The sequence below is a fragment of the Aethalodelphis obliquidens genome, unplaced genomic scaffold (genome assembly GCF_003676395.1).
Source record: "Aethalodelphis obliquidens isolate GAN/ISIS:26980383/991018 unplaced genomic scaffold, ASM367639v1 scaffold17, whole genome shotgun sequence".
Taxonomy (NCBI): Eukaryota; Metazoa; Chordata; class Mammalia; order Artiodactyla; family Delphinidae; genus Aethalodelphis; species Aethalodelphis obliquidens.
Window position 1 is genome coordinate 6,519,504 of NW_020837961.1, and position 27,418 is coordinate 6,546,921.

At 36.6% G+C, this 27,418-nt stretch overlaps 1 protein-coding gene across 3 annotated transcripts; it reads left to right on the forward strand.

Annotated features, from left to right (window-relative positions):
- Positions 1-72: 72 nt before the first annotated feature.
- On the forward strand, positions 73-27,083 carry NUDT9 (nudix hydrolase 9). Of its 3 annotated transcripts, XR_003434944.1 has the most exons (9): positions 158-420; positions 5,900-6,139; positions 9,526-9,621; positions 12,738-12,824; positions 16,316-16,427; positions 18,064-18,210; positions 19,836-19,920; positions 23,228-23,720; positions 24,284-27,083. XR_003434944.1 is itself a non-coding variant. In XM_027116864.1 (8 exons), the coding sequence occupies exons 1-8, from the start codon at positions 314-316 to the stop codon at positions 23,404-23,406; spliced, it is 1,053 nt and encodes a 350-aa protein (XP_026972665.1). In that variant the 5' UTR covers positions 73-313; the 3' UTR covers positions 23,407-23,742. The 3 variants fall into 3 exon arrangements, 2 of the variants coding, with proteins under 2 accessions (XP_026972665.1, XP_026972666.1); XM_027116864.1 differs by lacking the exon at positions 24,284-27,083 and having other exon boundaries at positions 73-420; positions 23,228-23,742; XM_027116865.1 differs by lacking the exons at positions 23,228-23,720; positions 24,284-27,083 and adding an exon at positions 20,698-22,609 and having other exon boundaries at positions 150-420.
- Positions 27,084-27,418: the final 335 nt, after the last annotated feature.

The window sequence follows — 27,418 nt, forward strand, 5'->3', positions numbered from 1 at the left end:
TCGCTTTGCGGCGCTGTCGTAAAGTGCCGTCGCGCACCGGGGACGTCACGGCCCGGTTGGCTCTTTTTCCGCCTGCTGGCGCTGGCCGCTTGGGCGTCCCCTGGGCGGCGTGTCGAGCTGGGCCGTTGTTTGGGGAGGGCGTTTGGTCCCCTGTGTGTTGATGAGATAAAACTGGCTGCTCCCGCTCCGGAACCCGAGGGCCGCCCGGTCCTAGTGCCTGCTGGATACCCGGGGCCCAGGGGTGTGGGGAGGCCGGAGGCTGCGGCCCAAGCTAACAGCGACCCTGCTCCGCACATCTTCCCGCGGGCTGCTGATGGCCGGACGCTTCCTGGGGAAGACTTTAGCCACCGTGTCTCTCTCTGTGGCCTTGGCCTCAGTGACTCTCAAGTCGTTGGGCCGTTGCAGCATCGCGGCGTGCAGGTATTCCCTCTTCTAGTACTGGCTCCTTGTCCCGAGTCCTTGTGTTGTGAGGGGGAAGCAGCTTCTGGTCGGGCGGCTTCAGTAGGCTTTGCTTGGGTCCCAGCTCTTTACGGCCATATACACGTTTTTTAAAAGGCTCTAAAATGTTTTACCTGCCTTTTGAGAAAAACAAGCGGTAGTGACCTTTCTTATGATACTCGAACTTTGCCATCCTCCATGAGTCGCTAACATTCTTGTCCCCAGAGAGTTTAAATAGCACATGTTTGGGTGTGGTGTTGTTCCGTACCATTTTTTTGTTTTTTTGGTGTTTTTTTTTTTTGGTTAATACTTAAAACATTATTGTTAAAATTAGCACATGCACGTAGTTTAAAGATGCTAACCGTATAAATGCTGTAAAAGGAAAAATATAAGTCGTCATTGCTCTCCTCCACTTCTCCATTTCAGTGTAGATAATATATTTATTAGTTACCTTTTTAAAAAAATTTGCCTTGGATAAATTCAGGCATTTATGGTAGCTCACGCTGCCTCCTCCTTTTATTCCTCTCTCCTTCTGGTTTCTAAACACGATGTCCTAGGTACCATGCCCATGGTAGGCGCGGAGTAATAAACAAGTTTTATGAGGCTGCCTCTAGGAGTTTTTGTTTGTTTGTTTCTTGTTTATTTATATTTTTGCTTCTCATGTCGTGTTTACTTTCGGCACGAGAAAATTTTCTTCTATTTGTTTTTTCCCCTATTTTTTCTTCTGTCCTGTCCTTTTTCCCCACCCCCGGAACTCCAGTGATAGCTTTTGGACTTTCTGGGTAGTGCCTCTGTTTCTCTTTTTCTTTAATTTTCCATTGGTTTGTCTGTTTGTATGAAGTTCTTAGAGATTTTCCTCAAATTTATCTTCTAGATTACTAGTTCAGACTGCTGTCCTGTGCATTGTCATCTCTTCTATTGAATCGTAAATTTTGACAAGAACTTTTTCCCCCTAATTGCTCTCTTTAATATCCTTTTCTTATTTTATGGCTATAAAAGTCCTTTGAATCTGTAAAAATAATAATTAGAATAAAAATTATTTTCTGTTTCCTGAATTGTCTGACCCTTCTGGGTCACTGGTTCTGTTCCTTTTTGGTCCCTTTTCCTTGTTTTTTTCTCAAACATCTGGCGGATGCTAGTTATTTATATTTTGATTAATGTAGATAATAGGCATTGCTTTCTGTAAACAGGAGCACTGATTGAATATTGCCCCCAGGTACCAGTGCACCTAGACCTGACGGTTTAGGCTGAGGGTGTGTGAGCAGGTGGCAGCAGGTGGACTGGCTGGAAACCTCCCCCTTCCCGTTCCAGACTTTACACTTGTGTAGCAGCTTCCCCGCTGAACATAGCTGCCCTAACTTTATTTCCTCAGTGTGAATTATGGGGATATTAAGCCTAAATTTCTGCTGTGTTCTCTAATACCTAATTCACAATAGAGGTTCTAGTCCTTCATTTTCTTTAAATTTTGGTTTTATCCTGGGGACAAACAACTAATACCGACTTTTTGTTTGTAGGGTAGGGAGGGAGGAGGGCTGATTTCCATGGTTACGTCCCACTGCTCACTTAGGACATTTGGGCCCACTTATTTCCAATGTAACTCTCTGGTGGGGCATGTTGGTATGGGGAGTGCTTTATGTGTGTGTGGTGGGGAGACTGGGGGTACATGGGAGCTGTGTGTTTTCTGCACAGTTTTGCTGTGAACCTGAAACCGCTTTAAAAAATAGTCTATTCAAAAAAAAAAGGCAGGTAGTATCCTTTCCTCGATTCACACAGGGACGGGTACATGGAAAATAAAAGACATAATGCTCTTGTTAAAAAAAAAAAAAGTTGACAAAACCGATGGAAAGATAGTGTTTCAAGCAAGAATGGTTTGAATATCAAAGGAGTAAGGGAGGTCTTGGGGAAATTTTGATGAAGGCTTCTAATACTTTTGCTAAAATTATCCCCTCTGATTTGACTGTGAAGGTATAAAAGTGAAGTTTGCTGAATAATGTAGTTATAAATAAAATGTAATAGAAATATAATAAAACCAAATTTGATTAATTCCTTGTTTGAAGACTTAGTTAGGTTATAACCAAATCTATATACTTATATACCTATAATATAAAATTTATTTTCATAATACTTCCCTTCAGTTTTATTGAGATAAAATGGATATACAGTACTGTATAAGATTAATGTGTACAGCATAAATATTTGAAATACATCATGAAATGATTGTCACAACATGTTTAGTGAACATCCATCATCACAGATAAATACAAAATTAAAGAAATAGAAAAAAAAATTCTCCTTGTGATGAGAACTTTAGGATTTACTCTCTTAACCACTCTCATATATTTATATAACATATAGCAGTGTTAATTATATTTATCATGTTGTACATTATATCCCAAGTACGTTTTTGTCTTATGACTGGAAGTTGTGTGTACCTTCTGACCACCTTCATCCAGTTTGCCCTCTAGCCCCGTCCCCCCTGCCTTGTTACCACAAATCTGATCGCTTTTTCTATGAGTTTGTCTTTGAAGTATAATTGACCTACCACACTATGTTAGTTCCTGTTACACAACATAGTGATTTGATATTTCCATACATTTTAACTTGATAACCAGAGTAAGTCTAGTTACCTTATGTCACCATACAAAGATAACATAGTTATTCCCCACATCTTACATTTCATACTTGTGACTCATTTATTTTGTGCCTGGAAGTTTGTACCTCAGTTAATCTTCTCCCTTTTCCACTTCTTTCCTCCCCCTACCACCCTCTCGTCTGGCAACCACCTGTTTGTTCTATGTATCTATGACTCTGTTTCTGTTTTGTTATGTTTGTTTATTTGTTTTGTGTTTTAGATTCCACATATAAGTGGAAAGACAGTATTTGTCTTTCTCTTTTCTCTGTGTGACACTTCACTTAGCATAATACTCTCTGAGTCCAACCGTGTTGTCACAAATGGAAAGATTTCATTCCTTTTTTATAGCTGAGTAATATTCCACTGTGTGTGCGCATGTGTGTGTGTGTGTGTGTGTGAGAGAGAGAGAGAGAGAGAGAGAGAGAGAGAGAGACATCTTTATCCATCTTTTGATGGGCACTTAGGCTGCTTCCATATCTTGGCTATTATAAATAATACTGCTGTGAAAATGGCGGGGTGTGTATCTTTTCTAATTAGTGTTTTTGGTTTCTTCAGATAAATACTCTGGAGTGGAATTGCTGGATCATATGGTAGTTCTATTTTTAATTTTTTTGAGGAATCTCCATATTGTTTTCCATAGTGGCTGCACCAATTTACATTCCCATTAGCAGCGCACAAACATTCCCTTTTCTCCGCTTCCTCACCAACACTTGTTATTTGTTTTCTTTTTGATAATAGCCATTCTGACAGGTGTAAGGTGATATCTCATTGTGGTTTTGATTTGCATTTCCATGATGGTTAGCAGTGTTGAACATATTTTCATGTTCTGTTGGCCATTTCTGTGTCTTCTTTGGAAAAATATTCGGATCCTCCACCCATTTTTTTAAATTGGGTTGTTTTTTTGTTTTGTTTTGTTTTTTTGCGGTACGCGGGCCTCTCACCGTTGCGGCCTCTGCCGTTGTGGAGCACAGGCTCCGGACGCGCAGGCCCAGCGGCTATGGCTCACGGGCCCAGCCGCTCCGCAGCATGTGGCATCTTCCCGGACCAGGGCACGAACCCGCGTCCCCTGCATTGGCAGGCGGACTCTCAACCACTGTGCCACCAGGGAAGCCTGGTTATTTCATTTTTATGGGATAGATTACCAGGAATGAAATTACTGAGTTGAAGGATATAAGTATATTCATCGTTGATTGCACTTAGTTTTCATGTCTCTATCTGGACATTAATCTTTCATGACCTTAGTGATTTAAAGAGTATGGACCTTTATTCTGTAAGTTATCCTTTAATGTGGGTGTGTTATATATTTCCTCATGTCTAGACTCAGGTCACATATTCTTGTAGGGAATACCTCAGAAATGATTGCTCTGTGCTTCTCACTATATTATATCAAGAGGCACATGAATTTGACTTATTTCACCACCCCATAAAGTTGGTGTTTGTCCCATCCACCATTTGTATCAGGAAGGGCAAATTGTTACAGTATTGTGAGAACAGGGGAAGGGAGCTGTCATCAGTTTACCATGTTCTCAGAATCCCCTTTATCATATTAAATATCCTAATTTAGGGTCATTAGGAATTTTAATCTCTAAGAATAATGAGAAGGCATTTAAATTCTTAGTCAGGAAGAGAAATGAAAAATTTTTGTGTAGGCTGTGAGGTAAAGGTTGTTTTTGTTTTCTCTTTTTTTGTATATACTATCTAGTTATTTCAGCTCTACGCCTCTTATTTCACTCTAAAGTTTATAATTTGTACATCTATCACAGTCTGACTTCAAGTAATATTACATTACTTTGTGTATAATGTAAGAATCCTACAACAGTATATTTCCATTTCCTGTTATTCTTTTGTGCTATTTTTGCCATACATTTTTTACACATGTATGTTAGACCGTAAACTATTTTATAAAATTGATTCCTTCGTGTAGACCTAAGAGTCTTCCTTTACATTTGTTTTTGTGGTTGAATTTTTATAACAAACTTATCTTCCCCAACATTTGTGCTAACAAAAGTAAACTTCTGTCCCTTTTTCTCAATGAAAATAAATTCAATGAGTAGGTTTCAATTAATCAGATTTAGCAATATTTTTTAAAAATATTTATTTATTTATTTTGGCTGCACTGGGACTTAGTTGCGGCACTCGGGATCTTTGTTGCTGTGTGTGGGATCTTAGTTGTGGCATGTAGGATCTTTAGTTGAGGCATGCAGGCTTCTTAGTTGCGGCATGCAGGCTTCTTAGCTGCAGCATGCATGTGGGATCTAGTTCCCCAACCAGGGATTGAACCCACGCCCAGTGCATTGAGAGTACAGTGTCTTGGCCACTGGACCACCAGGGAAGTCCCTAACAATATATATATATATATATTTTAAATAAATTTATTTATTTTTGGCTGTGTTGGGTCTAGTTTCTGTGCGAGGGCTTTCTCTAGTTGCGTTGAGTGGGGACCACTCTTCATCGCGGTGCACGGGCCTCTCACTGTCGCGGTCTTCTCTTGTTGCAGAGCACAGGCTCCAGATGCGCAGGCTCAGTAGCTGTGGTGCACGGGCTTAGTTGCTCCGTAGCATGTGGGATTTTCCCAGACCAGGGCTCAAACCCGTGTCCCCGCATTGGCAGGCAGATTCTCAACCACTGCGCCACCAGGGAAGCCCCCTAGCAATATTTTTATATTTGAAAATAATCTCTCACAGATGTTGGATCTTTACACTAATATGCATCAAATTAGAATTTTCTGATTTTTAAGTCTTTGAAAAGTTCTATCTTGTGGTCTGTGAATTAGGTTCTTTAATTAATTAATTTTGTACTTATATAAAACATTTTTCTTTTTCCTCCCAGTAACTCATTTTCATCCTGTGGATTTCATCTTAACTCCAACATGATGTCTGGTTCTGATGGTACCAAAGAGAATTCCCACAACAAGGCTCGGACATCTCCTTACCCAGGTTCAAAAGTTCAACGCAGCCAGGTTCCTAATGAAAAGGTAGGCTGGCTTGTTGAGTGGCAAGACTATAATCCTGTGGAATACACTGCAGTCTCTGTCTTGGCTGGACCTCGGTGGGCAGATCCTCAGATCAGGTGAGTAAATTAGTTGGTGTTAGCCGGGTGTAAGACTTTTGGAGAAGGTAATGGTTGTATTTGTAAATTATCATTTTATGGTTGAAAAATAGTTTTTATCCAGTGCTTGACTTTATTATAACTCAGTTTCCATATTTGCTTGAATTCTTTTTTAAAATATTTATTTATTTATTTATTTTGGCTCTGCCAGGTCTTAGTTGTGGCACATGGGCTCTTAGTTGCGGCATACGGGCTCTTAGTTGTGGCAGGCGGGCTTCTTAGTTGCGGCATGCATGTGGGATCTAGTTCCCCGAACAGGGATTGAACCCAGGCCCCCTGCATTGGGAGCACGGAGTCTTACTCACTGGACCACCAGGGAAGTCCCTCCCATTTGCTTGAATTCTTGCCAAAGCTATTCAGTTCATTTTTGTTTATTCTTTTGGGGGTTTTATGGTGATCTTTCCAAATAGGTAAATCTATTTTGTTGTGGAGTTTTTTACTTTATGAAATGACAAGTGGTGGTCTCTGTTTTTATTTCTTTTGTTTGGGTTATCAATAACACCTTTTGTGGTTATTTTCCAACATAGCTAGATTTGTATTTGAATAGTGAATATTTTTCAGAAACTTCTTCCAGATTACTAAGAACAGGATGATGATAAAATTAGACCAGTGTGAGAAGATAGAAAAGGGATAGAAAACGGAGAGAGAAGGAGGAAAAAAAAAGTCAAGCAAAAATGTTTTGACTAAATTCAGAGAAGTGCTGTGTTGATTCATGTTTTATATTTATGTTTCTTTTGATAAATATAATGATAGAGTTGTAAAATGTGCTAACTGTGAGCTAGGCACTGTACTAAATGTTTTATAACCATTATTTTATTTTATTCTTATAACTATTCTGGAAGGCAGACAGGGTTGTTATTTCTACTTTATAGAGAAATAAACACACACAAAAAATGGAAGCACAGAAAGTTTGTCCTTTGCATATGGTCGGTCATGTAGCTAGTAGATGGTATAGCTTGAATTTGAGCTCAGTCTGACTTCAGATTTCATGCCCTTAACTACTCTGCTAAACTGCTGCCCTAGTTTTGGGACATTTTATAAGTTTGATTTAATGGGTAAATTTATTATAAATGATCGTCCTCTCAAGGCCTTATTTAGTCAGTTAAATAAGAACTTTTGCTAGTTGGATTGATCCATATTAGTTCATTAGGTTGTTAAACTTTACCAGGTCACTTATTGCTGTGACTTGATTTCTACCCACAGTTTCCTTATTTAATCCAAAGGTGTGTTTGTGATAGTACTTGGATTATCAATTAATCAAGAAGCTAACTTGAGAAATTATTAGCTGTAAATGAGTTCCATTTCCCTCATTTTAGAGGATGTACATGTTTACACATATATTATACATACACATTATGTACAATTAAAATTAATGATGTTGGCAGGGGTGCTATACAGTGTAAACAGAGGAAGACAATACATCTTCTTATTTTTCGTTCAGTTTGTGTTTTAAAAGTTAAATTTGTGTCACTGTCTAAATCAAGCTGTATTACTAGCGTTAATGCTTCAATTATAACTAGAGTCACGCTTTTTTTCCCCCAGAAGATGGCTCCCTTTATTTATCTAAAATTTTATTATGAAACATTTCTAACATACAGAAAATTTGAAAGAACTTTATGGGGAACACTCATAAATCCACCACTTTGATTCTTTTATCAACATTTTATTATACTTATTTTATCACATATATATCCATCTATCCCTCCTCCTTTCTTTTTTTTTTTTGTGGTACGCGGGCCTCTCACTGCTGTGGCCTCTCCCGTTGCGGAGCACAGGCTCCAGACGCGCAGGTTCAGCGGCCATGGCTCACGGGCCCAGCCGCTCCGCGGCATGTGGGATCTTCCCGGACCAGGGCACGAACCCCGTGTCCCCTGCATCGGCAGGCGGACTCTCAACCACTGCGCCACCAGGGAAGACCCCATCTTGTTTTTTTGGTGTATCAGTACATCTCCCCCTATATACTTCAACAAGTATTTCATTAACTAGTATTCAATATTTATTTAGTTTCTTTTATTTTTAAAATTTTTACTGAAGTATAGTTATTTACAATGTTGTGTTAATTTCAGGTGTACAGGAAAGTGAATCAGTTATACATGTACATGTATCCACTCTTTTTTAGATTCTTTTCCCATATAGGTCATTACAGAGTATTGAGTAGAGTTCCCTGTGCTATACAGTAGGTCCTTATTAGTTACCTATTTTATATATAGTGGTGTGTATATGTCAATCCCAATCTCCCAATTTATCCCCCTGCCTCCTTTCCCCCCGGTAACCGTAAGTTTGTTTTCTACATCTGTGACTCTATTTCTGTTTTGTAAATAAGTTCATTTGTACCATTTTTTTTTAGATTCCACATATAATGGTGCATTTCTAGAGTCCCAAGAGCATTATAAGTCTGGTTTTATAATTTCATGATTTTTACCATTTAATTATTTTTACATGTGCGTTCAATGGAAGAATGGTTAGAAGTCTTGAGAAAATGTCTGGATCCTTCAAGTTGGAAATTATTTCCAAAACAGAGCACAAATATATCTATTCTCTTGCTTATTGGAATTAAAGCAAGAAAAAAAGTGAAACTTATGTCAGAGCTGCCCGTGAACTGTCCAGTGCTATATAAATATTCACCGTCAGTGCAACTATGTCAGCGATTTCATAATGGGGAGGAAAGTAGTTTATTTATAGCTTAAAAAATTATTTTTGAGTATGACATACATGCAGTAAAGTATACATTTCTTAAGTATGCAGGTGTAGCTCAGTAAGATTTTATATGTATATAACTCTGTAATCCAGAGCTATGTCCAGATCAGATCTGGAACATTTCCAGCATATTATATCTATTTTAATCTACATCATGGTTATTATGAAGTTTGTGGGTGAATTCATGTTTTGTGGGTTTACTTTGATCAAAGTATTAATCCGTGTACATTTGAAGAAATTAAAATTACTTTGAAACAGTAGAAACGACAAAATATCAGAAGGAATCTTATTTTTAGAACTATAGGAACCATTAATTGCCATATTGTGCCCACGGCCAATTCCACTTTGCTAATAGTAACATAGACTTTCTTGTAGTATGTGGGAGGAGCTCCAGTGTGTCTGCCATTAGTCCTTCCCAGAGGGGTTACAACACATATCCTTGTCTTACAAGGTGTTTTGGTTAAACAGATCTTCTTTTTCCAGAAACTGTTTTGAAGGAGTTGATGAATTTGTAAATGAAAACTAACTAATGTTGTAACTAAAAATTTAGTTTCAAGGATACTGTTTTTATAAATAACTGACTGGCATTATTAAGCTGTTGGTAGTATTGGGTCATTATTTCTTATTTTGCATTGGTATTCTCATTACAGTGAAAGCAGCTTTTCGCCGAAGTTTAATGAAAAGGATGGGCATGTTGAGAGAAAGAGCCAGAATGGCCTGTATGAGATAGAAAATGGAAGACCTAGGTAGGTACTGGGGATGGGACATCTTACAATAATGGGTCTTTAAAAGGTAGAAAATACTGTCAACGAAAATTCAATTAACAATCAAGGTAAGAAGAATGAAGGGAATTTTATTCAAACGAACTGAGGATTATAACCCAGAAGACAGACTCTCAGAAAGCTCTGAGAACTGTTCCACGTGTTCGAAGATACAGTCATATACATTTTCGAGATGAAGGATTGTACATTAAAATGACATACCGATATTTCACATAAAGTTCACCGAAGATACATAGTCCAGGTGAGCACATGCAAAGCAAGCAGCAAGTCACCATGCCATCTTTCAGAGTTGGGAGAGAATGCCATTCTTTTAAGAAGCTACATTGCTAGTGTCAGAATAAAGGGGAAAAAAGTGGATTTTTATGGTCAAGCAGGCACTCCCATCTTTGAGGAGGTCTGGTTAATGTGCAGTGCAGATGCACACTGCACATTAAGGAAGGAGGGTGGAGGCCCAGATGGACACAGAAAATTTTATGTTTAAATTTTCTTGTCCTGCCTTAAAATATACATTTTATTTTATCAATATAATTAATGTTTATTGAGTGCTTGTATATACCAGACATTGTATGAAAGAATTTACATGATCTAATTAAATCACCACAATAACCCTGTGGGTGGATATTTTTAGTTCCATTTACAGGTAAGGAGAGAGAATGTTAAGTTGTTTGCACACAGTGAGTAAGTGGTAGAGACAGGGTTTGAATGCATCTTCTTGTAACCTTACCTTGAAGTAGAAATAATTACAGCTGACTCTTGAACAAAACAGGGGTTGAACTACACAGACCCACTTATACATGGATTTTTTTTCAATAGTAAATATTACAGAATTACACTGTCTGAGTGTGGTTGAATCCCTGGATGTGGAACCACGGATACAGGGGGACCGTGTATACAGAGGGCCGACTATAAGTTTATACGGGAGCATTGATCAAGGGTCAACTGTAATTGAATAGATTAACAGAGAAGGAAAGGATTAAAAACTGTATCTCAGTAGTTATTTATAAAATGAGATAATACCTTAAAGTAAGAATTTGTCCAAATATATAAGAGTAAAAATAAAAATAACCCAACAATTTAACATCATGTATCTTTTTGTACTTTTTTTATTTTTAATTTTTTTTTGGCCGTGCTGCACAGCATGTGAGTGGGATGTGGGATGTTAGTTCCCCGACCAGGGATCTAACCTGTGCCCCCTGCAGTGGAAGCACAGAGTCTTAACCACTGGACCGCCAGGGAAGTCCCTCTTTTTGTACTTCTAAAAATGATTTTTCTACACAACTCCAAAATTTTCCATTTTCCTTAAGAAGACGTTATACAAGTTAGGAAGAAATGTAAAAATTAGCATGCCTCAAATAAAACAAAAAAAGGATCACAGATTTGGTAATCATGCTTATTACCTCGTAAAAATGTTGCAAAAACTAAAATAATTTTAGTTCTTCTAAGACTTGGAGATAGTAGAGCTCCTCTCACCCCAGCCTGGTCTTCCTTGCTAAATGCTTTCTTTGTTCATTACTTACTCGCCTTTCTATGTTATTGAACCTTTTCAAGTCAAACTCTCCTTGCATTTGACTTATTCCTCAGATTCTTTTCTGGGTAAAATATATTAAAAGACATGCACATATATAAAAGGATAGTCAGCAAAGGCAAGATAGCCTGTTGTTTTAGTCAAGACTCTCTGACTAATGGAAACCAACTGTAGCTTGCTTGAGTGAAAAAGTGAAGTTTACCACAGGGCTATAGGATCATCTCAAGCCCAGAGCAGAAATGCAGCTAACTTTAGGAAAGGGTGGAGTTGGAAATCCATTAGAACTGTCTCTCTGCTTTATGTCTGCTTTTCTTTATATGTTGCCTTTGGTTTTCTTTTTCTGCAAACAAGTTTCTCTGCTGCTCAGGCTATAGGATAATCTATGTGTCTTTTCTACAGCTTCTAGTTTATAAGTAACAGGCTTGGTCATCTATAAAAACTAACATTATCTCTCTTAATATTGGCTTTGATCCTTTGTATTCAGGGGTGTATGGTTACATGGAATAAAACATAGCTGCTGACCACCCTGCCCCTCCTCCTGAATTTGAAAAGTAGAATTATCATCACCTGGCCAGGTGTCTTGTCTTTCTGTTTTTATTTGCAAGTCTTGCTGAAATATTTCTAAGTCTAGTATAAAACAATATAAAGATTCACTCAACTTTAATAAAAGTCACAGGGAAGACCAGAATAAAAAGAGATGGCTGAAAAAGAAAATTTGACAGGTTGTTTATTTACTTTCACATACTGGGAGGATCAAAGATATAACATTAAATAGGTAAGATTGCAGCTTAGGGCATTTGATTTTACATAATGGAAGTTGAACATTTAAGGAATATTGGAAGAAACTGGAAGAAGATCACTCAGGCGTGAGTGTTGCTATGTTTATCTGACAGACTTTTGAACATTGGGTGTGGCATTAGGTTAAATAGTAGTTGGCATTTTTATAAAATTGTTATAAAAAATTGAATTTGGTATATTTGAAATCTTGAAATGTTAAATACTTCTATCTCATTATATGCTACAAAATATCTATTACTGATAATAAAAATCTAGTAGAACCCACTGTGAAAAAATGGACTTTAAAATGTAACCAAAACTATTTGAGTGAGATAGGTTGTAGGAGAGTGGAATGGGAAAAGAGGATGTTGAGAAAGTGAAGTGTGGGTGTCCTCAGTGATAAAGCATTGCTGTCGCAGAGGTAGACGATGATTAGGTGCAGAGCATTTCATTCTTCCAGATTTGAGTCCAGTAAGATTCTAGTTTGAATTTTGAAGTATAGGTGAAAACTGAAACAAATTCTTATATTGTAGAACAACTATAGAAATGAGATCCTCCTCCTGGATCAAGCCCAAAACTTAAGACAAGCACGAAAGAAGAGTTAAATAACACTATAAGGAAATCTGTACTTTGAGTGTCAAATATGTAATAGTGCTACTCGATTTGTGTAGAGATATTATTTCCTTCTTATTGCTCTTACTACCTTGTTTTGGGCCATATCAAGTTGTGTTAAAAAAGATGAGTACATTCAATTGATTTTATGGGTTTTTTTTCCCAGAAATCCTGCAGGACGGACAGGACTGGTTGGCCGGGGGCTTTTGGGGCGATGGGGCCCCAATCATGCTGCAGATCCCATCATAACCAGGTAAGAACTAAAACACACTTCAGTAGCAAAGAGCTGAGTTATTGGATAAATACAGACTGTAACAGGAGAGGCCACAGCAGTGAGAGGCCCGCGTACCGCAAAAAAAAAAAAAAGTTAATGGCGGTATGATTTTCTTTCCTGTTTGGTTAGAAACAGGAAGGTGTGGACCATCAGAAGTAGGGAGGGAATATGAATCATACATAGGAATATCATTAGCATTTAATAAATGTTAATGAGGTTCACTAGTTAAAATGCTATATTATTTCTGTTGTATCAAGAAATTTTGTTTTAAATTTAGTGACAATGTATTTGGTACTAACAGAAACATAACAAGAAACTACTCTGTTTAAAATCCTTAAATGAGTCCATTGAGGATAAAATCTGAGAATGTAAATGTGATATGCAAGCTTTTCATCATCTGCATGGTCCTGCCTTTTTGCCCAGCAGCATCTCTCTGTATTCAGCTTCTCTTCCCAGGGCTCTAGCCATGACTGGCCGGCTGGCTGGCTGCCTGAGCAGCAGAGGCTCTGTGTTAGTCTTCGTTTTCCCAGCTCCTTGCACATGAGGTGTAGTAGGTGCTAGTAAACGTTTCTGAGTGGACAGAGCCATCATTTGCCACCTTATCCCTCCTCTTACCTAATTAGTGTAAATACTGTTTGTTTAATTTAAGTAAAATAGTATAGTGATTAAGAGTGCAGATTCTGGAACCAGATTGCCTGGGTTCAAATCTTGGTTTACACAACTTTTTTCCTCTGCAACCTCAGGCAAGTTATCTACTTCTCTGCGCCTCATTTTCCACATCTGTAAATAAACACAATAATACAGCTCCTTTATAGGCTGGTTTTGAGGCTTAAGTGGATAAATACATTAAAGCACAACAGTATCAGGTCCATAATAAGTGCTATATAAATGACTTTTAAAAAGTAAAGGCTAAAAAAGAAAAAAGTAAAGGTAAAATCTGTCTTTTCTCCATGTTCGCTGTCTCTACCTTCAGTCCTGTGCTCATCGTCTTGTACCTGGACCATGGTAACAGTCTTCTGGCTGGTTTTCTTGCCTCCAGTCTTGCTTCCCTCCAAACCAACTTCCAAACTTTTGTCAAAGTGAGTGAGCTTTCTAAAATACAAATTGCTAATGGCTTTTTCCCTGCTTAAAAAATATTCTCTGGCTCTCTAAGCAGATGAATTTGATGAATTCTTTGCATACTTCTCCAGCCTCACCATCTATCTTTCCCTCACTGATGCTTATGTTGCCACATATACTTTCAGTTTCTTGAATACATTATTTTATTTTATAACTTTGTTTCCTGTCTCTGGCATCCTTAAAAACAGATGTTGTCTTCTTATACCAATTATTCTTTCATTTCTATTTACTGTACTCATCAAGCTGTCACTCTTGTAGTTTATTCACATACATGTCTAGCTCCACTGCTAGACTATGAATTCTTTGGGGGGGGGGGAATTATGGGTTAGATATGGTATTCAGCCACAATATAAAGAAATCTGGGCACTCATATCTAAACTACTATATTCAAAAAAATTTTTTTAACATCTTTATTGGAGTATAACTGCTTTACAATGTTGTTTTAGTTTCTGCTGTATAACAAAGTGAATCAGCTATACGTATACATATATCCCCATATCCCCTCCCTCTTGCGTCTCCCTCCCACCCTCCCTCTCCCTCTGCTCTAGGTGGTCACAAAGCACTGAGCTGATCTCCCTGTGCTATGCAGCTGCTTCCCACCAACTATCTGTTTTACATTTGGTAGTGTATATATGTCAATGCCACTCTCTCACTTCGTCCCAGCTTACCCTTACCCCTCCCCGTGTCCTCAAGTCCATTCTCTACGTCTGCATCTTTATATCTGTCCTGCCCCTAGGTTCGTCAGAACTACTTTTTTTTTTTTTTTTACATTCCATATATATGTGTTAGCATATGGTATTTGTTTTTTCTCTTTCTGACTTACTTCACTCTGTATGACAGACTCTGGGTCCATCCACCTCACTACAAATAACTCAATTTCGTTTCTCTTTATGGCTGAGTAATATTCCATTGTATATATGTGCCACATCTTCTTTATCCATTCATCTGTCCATGGACACTTAGGTTGCTTTGATGTCCTGGCTATTGTAAATAGAGCTGCATTGAACATTTTGGTACATAACTCTTTTTGAATTATGGTTTTCTCAGGGTATATGCCCAGTAGTGGAATTGCTGGGTCATAAGTTAGTTCTATTTTTAGTTTTTTAAGGAACCTCCTTACTGTTCTCCATAGTGGCTGTATCAATTTACATTCCCACCAACAGTGCAAGAGGGTTCCCTTTTCTCCACACCCTCTCCAGCATTTATTGTTTGTAGATTTTTTGATGATGGCCATTCTGACCGGTGTGAGGTGATACCTCATTGTAATTTTGATTTGCACTTCTCTCATGATTAGTGATGTTGAGCATCGTATCATGTGTTTGTTGGCAATCTGTATATCTTCTTTGGAGAAATGTCTATTTAGGTCTTCTAAACTAGTATATTTTATTGAGTCTCATGCGTAGTGATGATTAGATCATAGGCTTTCTTTTTTGGTTTAGTACTGGAAGTTCAAAATCTTTATCTTTGCCTAAGGGACTATTAAAACTATTCTTAAAATTCGGCAGGAGGAAGTAGATGTGGTGGGTGTAGGGAAGGAGAAGGGGAGATTTATCAACATCTTTGTGAAGGAGGCTGTGGTTAGAAAAAGCACATTCTGAAATTAATGTCGCCTCGATGCTTTAAAAAAATGCAGTTCAATTTGAGATATAAAATTAAATTAAAGGATAGTGTGAGACTTCTTTTATCAAAAGCGGGGATAAAGATTGAGAAGCACTTTTCTTGAGACCAGCTGAACCTGTATCATATAATCTGCTTTTCTGAAAACGTAGGGCAAACTGTTAAAAGCAAATATTACAGATCTTTTTCACTACTTAAAATTCTTAAAAAGGATCCTTGGATTAAAAAAAAAAAACTTTTATGACCCTTCTTTTTTTTTTTTACATCTTTATTGGTGTATTATTGCTTTACAATGGTGTGTTAGTTTCTGCTTTATAACAAAGTGAATCAGTTATACATATACATATGTTCCCATATCTCTTCCCTCTTAACGTCTCCCTCCCTCCCACCCTCCCTATCCCACCCTATGACCCTTCTTTTAAATTCTGTTATGCTTTTAATTTTTTTTGATAAATCTTACTTTAAGTAGTAAAAACTGTTTATATCTTGAATTTTTATTATGGATACTATAATATCCTTTATGGAAAGTAGACATTTGTCTTGGTTTGTAACAGTGCTAAATAAAGAATATTTTTAATACAAAACAATATTTCTTTACAAAACTAGCTGATTTGAGGTAAATTTATATATACTCTGTTATAAAGAAAAATATATCTTTATAGCTTTGTCTTAAGCTTGAAATAGAACCTTGGTCTTTGTTCTAAATCAGTTATGAACTTACATTACTGTTATAGGTGGAAAAGGGACAGAAGTGGAAATAAAATTACCCATCCCATTTCTGGGAAAAACATCTTACAGTTTGTTGCAATAAAAAGGAAAGACTGTGGAGAATGGGCCATCCCAGGGGTAAGCATTAAAATTAAGTCAAATCAGTGTTGTAAGTTCTTTTTAGTTGCTTTATTTACTACAAGGTTATTGTGTATGGATCTTTTCTACTTCATTTATTCTCCATTCCTCCCCAGTGATTCTTTTGCAATGAAGTATCATTGTCAATGGCAAATGTAGGATAATACAACAAAGCTGTTAGAATCTGAGTCTAATTCTAAGACCTTTGGGAAAGAACATGGACTTTGGAGTTAGACCCGGGCTTGTGTTTTGACCTTTGCACTTTGAGCTAGTGATATGGAGTTCAGACCTTTGTTTTAAAAATAATCATACATATTTCACAGGATTATTAGAGATAGCATATAAAGCACCTGGTATAGTAGATACTCACTAATATTGGGTTTCATCTCAGAACTCAACACCTACTCCAAGCCCAAGGTAAGATTTTTAGTATTTTTAAAAAGATAACACTATTACTGTTCCTTGTAGTTTTTTGAGTTTTCATAATATCATCAGGAAGAGTATACTTCTACTGAGTTCATGTCAGTAGTGTATTTCAAGGGGCTTTTAAAAATGTGTATGTGTTCAGTAGTGGGTTTTATATTTTATGCCATATTGTGAAATGGAGATAGTTTGATGAGAGGATGACTCTTTATATACACATTCTCCTATCTGCAGGAATGGCTTTTTTTCTTTGTCGGGTAAAATGGAATGAAAATGAAGGTTGTAGCTGACTGTGACAAAAGCTTAGGCTAATTATAAGAGCCAAATAGTCAAACTCCACTCAGTGCTGAATGCAACATACAATGATATCATCACAGGATCTTATATTTTTATTGTCATTTGAAATTCTGATCAGTCAGGGAACTGTTGTCGTTAATATAATTTTGAGAGTCGTTGATCTACTCAGTATATTTTGAGCATCTGCCTTTTGTCAGCTAATATTTTAGACATTGAGGATACAGCAGAGCAACATAAACAAACATCCTTGTCTTCCTGGAGCTCACACTCCACTGAGGGAGACAGATAATATAACATGAACAAGTTACTGTAATGTTAGAAGGTGATAAATACCAATATTAAGAAAAATACTAAAGCAAGGAAGGGGATTAGGAAGTGTTTGAGAGTTTGCAATTTTCAATAGGGTGGTTAGAGAAGGTCTCCTGAGAAGGTGACATTTGAGTAAAGATCTGAAGGAGGTGAACGACTGAACCATGTGGATGGATATCTGGGGAAAGCATCTTGGGCAGAAGTCATAGCAGGTACAAAGGCCTTAAGGTTGGGATATGTCTGGCATATCCTAGGAACACTGAGGAGGTCAGTTTGGCTGGAATGGAATGACCAATGGGGAAAGTATCAATTTGCTGTATTCTTTCTTGCCTGCATCCCTTCCTTCCATAGCTTGACTTTGGAAGATACCAGGAAAGGAGTCTGACTGGCTCAGTTGACCGTAGGCTAACTTTGGACTAATTACTATGGTTGAGTATATGGGATACGCTGCTAAGCAGCTTCTACTAGAAACAAATGATTTAGAGAAGAACATATCACAGAAGATTATGGGCAGATAGAGCAATATATGTCCACTGCATCACTCAGTAAATATCTATTGATTGAATTGAAGCTTATTACTTTTTCTAAACAAAAATGTGACTCTTAGGGGATGGTGGATCCAGGAGAGAAGATTAGTGCCACACTGAAAAGAGAATTTGGTGAGGAAGCTCTCAACTCCTTACAGAAATCTGGTGCTGAAAAGAGAGAATTAGAGGAAAAGTTGCACAAGCTCTTCAGCCAGGAACATCTAGTGGTAAGAAATGAAGATTTCCAGGAAGGATTTAGTCCTGGGGATTAATGAAAATTACTTAAAGTTCACCTGGAAATCTGGTAGATCATTTTCTGAATAAAGTGAAATACTTGTATATTTGAAATACACGTTCATAAAAACAAATTAATTGTAGCTCTTAACTGTAAATAGATTTCTACTCAAATTTTTATAGTCCAACTTTAGGCCAGTTACATCATTTACTATAATACATTTTTTCCTCTTAATTTTTCTTTAGGTGTGAGCTAATGTGACACTGAGTTCACCCATCTAACGGAAAATCTTTTCTTTTTTAAAAAATTTGCATGAATTCAGCTTTTTTGAAAGGACATTTATATTTAAATATATGTGTATATATATATGTATATATATATGTATATAATATATTTTAAATTATATTAAAAATTATGTTCAGAGTTTTTCTTGTTCATAACCATTTAAGTCTCATGGCTGTTTTGTCTACATACCCTTTGTGATTAAAAAAAATCACTTTATAAGGTATATGTGCACTAATAATAAGGAAAAGGGTAGATTTTCTTTTCTTTTTTATTGGCTTTTCTTTGAATTGCTTTGTTTTCTTTCTAGAATTAGGATTTCTTAATTATTTATCTATCAATATGCTGTCTGGGTTTCGGGTCACATTTGTCGTAGATGGCTGGATCCAAATCTTTTCATGTATTAATAGCTTAAATATTAGTCTTTACTAACCTTATTTATAGATTTCTAACTAGAAGAATCTATCTTTGCATGTCTGAAACTATAATCACAGAAGTTATTAAAACAGAAAAATACTTATAGACTCTTAAAAAAAATCATGTGGCCCAAATATGACTATTTTTAAATTCTGAAATTAGAGTCTGAGGTATTGAGGGTTTTATGAATTTTAAAGCCGCCTCAAAATGTTCTTGAGAATACTGTTCCCTGGGAAATTTATTTATTTATTTTTAAAAATGTTTTATTCTTTTGATGCTATTATAAATGGAATTGTTTTCTTAATTTCTTTTTTTAAGAAAAATTTATTTATTTGGTTGTGCTGGGTCTTAGTTGCGGCTCACGGGCTCCTTAGTTGTGGCATGTGAACTCTTAGTTGCAGCATGCATGTGGGATCTAGTTCCCTGACCAGGGATTGAACACGGGCCCCCTGCATTGGAAGCGTGGAGCCTTAACCACTGCACCACCAGGGAAGTCCCTGTTTTCTTAATTTCTTAATTTCATTTTCACATCGACTTTTTCTTGGCTGAGCTGCGCGGCTTGTGGGAACTTAGTTCCCCGACCAGGGATTGAACTGAGCTCTGGCAGTGAAAGCACCGAGTCCTAACCACTGGACCATCAGGGAATTCCCTCCCTGGGAAATGTAAAACAAGTGTATGGAATGCTACATTAAAGGTCCTATAATATTTACATTTCTTTTTTTTTGTGATAAAAAGCACATAAAAAGCACATATAATTTGCCATCTTAACCATTTTTAAGTGTACAGTTCACTAATGTTAATTAAACGTGCATTGTTTGCAACAGGATATTTCTGATTCTAATGAAGGTAGCATGCTCTTCTCTACCCACTCCTGTTCACCCTGCACTTTTTTTTTGGTCTGTCTCCTTTTAAAAATAGATATATAAAGGTTATGTTGATGATCCTCGGAACACTGATAACGCATGGATGGAGACAGAAGCTGTGAATTACCATGATGAAACAGGTAATCTTACTTATGTTTTTTAAGCTAACTGAATTAGAGGATCCAATTTAAGTGAAGCAGACTACTGGGGCACAGTTAAATCTGGACTATTTTAGCATTTTAAGTCAATCAACTACCGGTTATAGGATAATATTTGTATGAAAGCAGATTGTTTATATTAAAAGAATATGTAGAAGAAAGCTTTAAAAGTGTTACCAGTAACTAATATCCTTTAATCCATTGGTAGCATATAAAATTAAGGTTAAATTTATAGACTAAAATTATGTGCCCTAAAGTTGTCATTCTTTTAAAGGTTTTGCCCTGCCCCCTTCCTGTCTCAGTATAACCTTGTGCAAATCACATGTTCTCTTGGTCTCAGTTTTTTCCTTACAAAATGGGCTGGAACTAGAAGATCTGTCACTTTTACATTCTTGTTGAACTTCGGAAAACTCCCAGCACCAATTTCATTACTTCCAAACAACAACTCTAACCAAAGTATTAGGATAATTCATCCTGGTATTGAGAACTTAAAAGAAATATTTCAGAAGGAGAAGTATGCAAATATAATTTACAAGCAGGTCTCTACAACTTAAGTACTGATAAATTTGTTAGCTCCGTATTTTTGGAGTTAAAAAACAATGACTGACCCTCTAGAGGTTGATTTTATAGTGTTTGAGTTGTTCAAATCACTGTTTTCACTGTTTTATTTTCTCTCTGCACTTAAAAAAAAATTTTGTGGTCTGATAATTCCAAATCTCTGCTATATCTGAGTCTCATCCTGATGTTTTGTCTCTTCAGACTGTGTTCTTTGCCTTGTAGCATGCCTTCTAGTTGTTTTGAAAGGTGAACATGATGTATCCAGTAAAAGAGACTGAGGTAAATAGATCTTTAGTGTGAGGCCTTATGTTTAGTTGACTAGGAGTTAGGCTGTACTTATTTGCTGTAATTGGACGTGTCAGAGGCTAAAACTTCCTTCGGTGTTTTTGTTTTTGTCTCTTCTGTTGTCTTTGGGTTTCTCTAGAGACTACTTAAATAAGGTCTGTGCCTGGCAATTCTTTCAGTTACACTCCCTGTTATTTTATGGAATCCCTGTTGCTGTGGGATTTGGAGGGAGTTTGTGGGCTTTTGGAGGAGAATCACAGGAGAACCCAATGATTAGGCCTTAGTTTTTCAGTGAGCCTGGGCCCCTGGGCTGTGACCTTCACTGCGGCTTCTCAGCTTCTTCCTTCCACCCTCATACTTCTTAGGCGAGATAGGAAGGCTAGAGTTGGGTATTTCCCTTCCCCCAGGTTGGTTAGGACTGGTGAAATATTTTCCTTAAGGGCAGAATGCTCTGTCTTATTTCAGGATGGTTACTTTTCCCCTCTCCCTGCTGCAAGCAAGTGGGGATTTTTCTTGTCTTTACTCTGAGAACGTGGTGGCATTCCTGGAGGTAAAACTCCTGAAAATATGACCCTCCCACCCCAAGACTGTGCCTCCAGGAGATTTTCTCTCTCAAGCTAGTTCACAGATCAGTTTCCAAAAATTAGTCAGTTACCTTTTAAATGTTTCTACCACTTGTTAGCTCCAGAGGTGGGATTCTGTTCCTGGTAAGTTGTGATTCTCTGTATTTGCCTGTCTCTCCAGTTTTCAGGGTGGTATTGTGCCCTGTGACCTCAATTCTCTGATGGATCCAAAAAGAGTTGTTGACTTTCAGTTTGTTCAGATTTTTTTTGTGTGAAGATAGGAGTGATGACTTCCAAGCTCTTCACGTGTCAGACTATAAACTTTAAACTTTTTAGAATTCTGTTTTGTGTAATTTATTAGGTGACCAGAAGGGGAGGATGCTTTTCAGACATTATTAGATCTGATAAAGAGCATGTTAGAGGACACTGTTATTTAGATAATCAGATATTTTAATTTAACTTTTAGATTCAGGTTTACTTCTTAATTCTGGTTCTCCATTGAAAATTGGATGTTGTAGTTGCTGTGAGATACACAAAGAGCTGTCATTTTAGCACTGGGATTTAGAAACCTGTTATGCTGAAATATTCAATTGATTCTTTTCTTTTAAGAAGCAGCTTTATTATTTTAAAGGTAATCATTGTAAAGATAAAGGATATAGTGTTTATAATGAGTTATTTAGAAAATAGATGACATAAAGTGGAAAAAATTTTAAAGCACCAGTTATTTCATTTCCCAAAGATACCACTGTTAGCATTTTGATTTATCTTTTTCCAGATTTTATATAGTTGTTTTTAAAATAAAATGGGCTCACACTGTACATTCTGTTTTGTTACTTGAATTTTCACTTAAAAATATATTATGGACATATTTCCATATCAGTATTTATAGAATGGCTTCCCTTTTAATGGGAGTGCATTGTGTAGCTGTCTTATCATTTATTTAATAATCTGTGCCCTCTAGATGGGAAGTTCGGTTATGTCCCATTTTCTCTTTTTGGATATAAATAATGTTGCCTTGAATACTTCAGTAGCCTTGTCTTTTTATTTCCTTAGGATAAATCCTTTGAAGTGGACTTGCTGGGTTGTTTATTGTATCCCCAGTACAGAGTCTGGTGCATAAGAGGCACTCTGATATTTTTTGAATGAATGCTCATCAAAGAACATTTGCTTTTTAAAAGCTCTTGATAAACATTGCCAAATTGTCCTACAGAAATATGCCATTTAGATTGCCAACAGTGATTGAAAGCATTTCTTTTTAATTTTTGATAATTATAAATATTTTAATAAATATATTTATATGTATTTATAAATATAACTCTAAATATTTTTTGAATTTTATTTTATTTATTTTTTATACAGCAGGTTCTTATTCTCTATTTTACACATATTAGTGTATACATGTCAATCCCAGTCTCCCAGTTCATCCCACCACCACCTCATCCCCCCACTGAATATTTTATTTTATGGTTTCTGGTTTGGTGTCATACTTGGAAAAGTACACTTACCTTAAGACTCTAAAGTGAGTCATCAATAATTGTTTTCTTTCATTTTTTTTAACATTTAAATCTGTAATCCTTCTGGAATTTTGATGTGAGTTTTCATGTTTATTTAATGTGAACTCTCTTTTTTTTTTTGAAGGGTAATATTTTTACTTTTTAAAGAGAAAAGCTTTCTTACTGGTACCGTCACTTAAAATTTAGGAACTTAGTTAAAATTGGGGCATTTGGGAAATTTGGAATATTTTAGTTTTTAATTCACTTGGCCACTTAATATAATGATGATTTAAGGTTATTACAGTAGCAATACTTGAAGATACAGAATTATGCTGAAAAAGAAATGAATAAATTACTTTTTCTTGATGATGTTTTTTCTTTGGTAACCAGGTGAGATAATGGATAACCTTACCTTAGAAGCTGGAGATGATGCTGGAAAAGTGAAATGGGTGGACATCAGTGATAAACTCAAGCTTTATGCTAGTCACTTTCAATTCATCAAACTTGTGGCAGAGAAACGAGATGCCCACTGGAGTGAGGACTCTGAAACTGACTGCCATGGGTTATAGCTCGCAATCTCCACGAAAGCCAAATGGCAACAAAGGAACATGTACTGAAAAGAAGGCAGCGTCACAGAGCTCATATATAAAAAGGGCAGGGGTAGATCACTTGGAGATTATTTTATTCACTTTCAAAATGATTTGCATTTAGAAGGTTTTGCATCCGAATAAAGTTAGCGAATATGGTGAAACAGAACACAGAATTTTCTGCTTTCCAGTCAAAAGAGCTATAAATAATCATATTTTGTATGCATTTTATTTAAGCATGGCTTAAACCAAACGTAACAACTGATGCTCTTCGAAGAATCAGAATCTAAATAAAGGTAAATTTCTGTTCAGCCATAACTTCTGCTTTCCATGTAGTTCTTGTTTGTCTTTTTTTTTTTTCCCCATTGATCTTCTGAGGTCTGAAGGATGTTCCTGTCACATCAAGCTTCTTTCAGAATAGCACCGATCACCATTGTTTAATCTGATTTATCTTTAAATTATTTGCTTTGCATTTTGCTTTACATGATCTTGTTGAAGCTGCTTTCAAAAGTGGAAGCCTCATGTATTCTTGCCTTTAGAGTTGTAAGTTTTATGAGGAAATTTCAGTCACTCTTAGCTGGTAAAGGTCAGGATCAGCGAACAAGAAATCATGTTCTCATTTCCAAGAATTATGACTTAAAAAAATGTGTGGAGGAAACTAGTAATTTAAATTGCTATATGCATTTCACTCTACTGTAACTGTGTGTGCCATAAATGAATTAAAAATAGATGTTCAGAAAGGAACTGAAATCAGAGACAGAGGAGGTCTTTGGGAGTTTGGGTGTTTTTTGTTAGGAAGAGATTGTTAAAGACTGACATAGGTTTTTGAGAGACTCACTATTAACATTGTAATTCCCAGAGGAAAGGAAAGAGTTGGTGTTCCACGTGTTCTTGGAAGCAGGGAAGAGGAAGGAAAATAACACTGCCTTGTCGCATGTGTATCACGTTCTGGCCAAGATATCCAGTGGGAAAGTCTCATGATACTAATTCCTGTCAGCCTGAGGTAGGGACTGTCATAATTCCATCTTCATTCCAGTTGGACTACAGGTGGGGCATCTGAAGAAAAGGAGGGTTAGGGGATAGAGACGTGGTTGTTTCCTTCAGATATTTGAAAAGAGTATTAGGCTTACTCTGTAGCTAGAGGACAGAACTAGGGCTAAGGTAAATCGATCGAAAAGATGTTTTTTGTTTTTTATTTTCTCTCCCCCCAACCCCGAGTTAGTGTCAAAACTCCTTTGGGGTAAATTTGAACTGAACTGACAGGAGGCTTTTTTCCCCTTAGTGTGACTGTAAGTTTTGCTGAGAAACATTAGAATGTTTGATTTCAGGATGCTGCCTCAAACCTCTCTGGAAGAGTTACAAGGTTTATGTGCAGTATTAATTTTCTAAAATCCATAAAATCCTGGTCCTTGGGTACATAACAAGGGACTTGTACTTGACAAGAATGATCTGCTCATTGGGTGAGGGGTGGGATAACCTTGTCCCAGCATGAAAGAGTGATTCTACGTTTACTGTCTGGTAGCAAGAAATTGCTTCTTCCTGGCATGGAATAGAATTCTCTAAAATTGAAACTACTTACAGAAGCTCTTGAGAAAGTTTGAGCAATTGCCTAAAGAATGACATTTACTTCTGTTTTAATAGTTTTGACACATCTACCCTGACATTAGTAAAGATATTAGGTTATATGAAAATTTTACTTAAAGAATGAGTAAAGCACGTGATCCGCAGATAATTTTTTGTGGCATTTTGTAGTTTTCATTGGAACATTTACAAAGTATGCAAAATGATAAAACTACTATACCCTACAGATAGGGTAGAAGTAGATAATCTTCTAACTGTAAGTATCCAGCACCATCTATAATAGAAAAAAACCAGATTAAAATTTTAGTTTAAGACATTTCTGGAGGAATATCTGCTCCTGTATCACTAGGTGATATTGCCTTCATATTAACTTATATTTCAGATATAAGGAATATTTTTTTCAAGAGACAGTTAAAACAGTGATAGATAGCATTTACTGAATATCTACATCGTATCACTTAATCCTCACAACAATCCTGCGAAGTTAGGTGGTATTTTTCCTATTTCACAGATGAAAATGATATTTAGAAAGGTTGCCCCAAGGTTTACTCCGTAAGCAACAGAGCTGGATTTTGAATCCCGGTCTGCAGGGTTCCAGAGCCAATTCTCTGTCTGTTGTATTCCCTACTACGTTTATGAAGCTTTTATGATTTCTTACTTTAAGTTTGTAGTTTGGAAGATTTATATTACTTAAGCAATACTCATGTTATCCATAGTAATCCATTTATGGTTTGTGACTTGAAATGTAAGGGCCACATCTGATTTGGCGAGCCTTGTTAAACTTGTTCACATAATTTTGGCTCAGAGACAATTTATTGATAATATCTTAACCTAAGGATGAGCGGCTGCAGTCAGGGTGTCTTGCCTGCAGGTGTTCTTGAGATTTCAAAGCATTTCAAACTCAAATAGAAGCGAGATACTAAACATGCTAAAGAGGGCCCCTAAAATTTCTAACCACTTTTAGAGGCTAAATGCTACTCTGTCCTACAGGATAAGGACTTAGGTTGGTTGCTCTTATTTTCTAAAATATTTGTGAAGTTTGAATAAATAAACTGATTTCAAAACACATCATTTGAAGAAAGCACTTGTAATTAATTTGGTCTTCTTTACACCTCCTTTAATCATATTATTAACTTACCAATATGGGCACAATCTGAAGCTGTTAAACTCTTAGGATAGAAGTATGCAAAAATGTATAATAATGCTCAAAAGATATCTGGAGATTTTACTAACCGTATATAACTTCTGACATAGTAGTAAGAGAATTATTTCTGCCAAAATAAACAATACAGATTATAGTTACTATATGAAGGTATTTTTGCCATATTTTTTCTTTGCCTCCACCCATGTCTCCCATATTATGTTTATTTAATGTTGATGGATTAGTATGGGTACAATCATGTAATGTTGGGAGGTAGCAAATAATGTGGTTCTGTTATACCTAAATGCTGAGAAATTGAACCATCAACTGTCTTTTCTGCAACATAGAGCTTAATTTCTCCCACTTCACCCTTGATGGGCTGGTAAGAGCATTTGAATTGGTAAGAAACACAGAATAAACACTTTAGGGCAATGAAACTTTTCAGAAGGAAAACTTGCGTGAAATCCAATTTCTTTCTCAAAATTAAGATTGAGAATATTTTGATTCATCATCTTCTCTCAAGGTAGGTTAAAATACATACTGACATTTCATTGACATTAATTCAGATATTTTAAAAAGGAATATACCTTTTTGGTCTCTCTCTCTCTTCTATATATATTTTAGATGAAAGCAAACTTGGGTGAGAATCAAAGCAGAAGTCTCAAGGTCTGTAGCCTTTCTATCAAGAGAGCTGATGCTTTTGTGTTGAGGAGACTTGTTGGCTTGCCTTGAGATGAGAGCATTTCTAGAGTTGGTAGTTTCACAGCAGGCTTTTCTCACTGTTTGCTATGAATTGTCCGTAAGACAAAACTAAGCTTGAGGTAAAATTTACTGTTTGAAATTTCTTAACCTAATTTCTATAAACTGAAATTTTGTCAAATGCTCTGGGCATTATGAAAAGAATACAGTTTTAGACCTGCAGAAATTCTGATCTAAAGATTTTGGAGGAGGGACTTCCCTGGTCGTCCAGTGGTTAAGACTCCACGCTTCTAATGCAGGGGACGCGGGTTTGATCCCTGGTCGGGGAACTAAGATCCCACGTGCTGCATGGCGCAGCCAGGAAAAAAAAAAAAAAGATCCTGGACGAAATCAAGTTTATAACTCATGACATTTAATTTGGGTAAATCACTTGGGCTCCATTCTGCCATATGGTTTTATGGTTCAGAAGAATTATTCTTACCTTTTCTGAGATTAAATATCACTTGCTTTTATCAATATAACCATAGCAAAAAAATTTTACCCCAAAGAAGCCCTAAATATTAAAAAAAATAA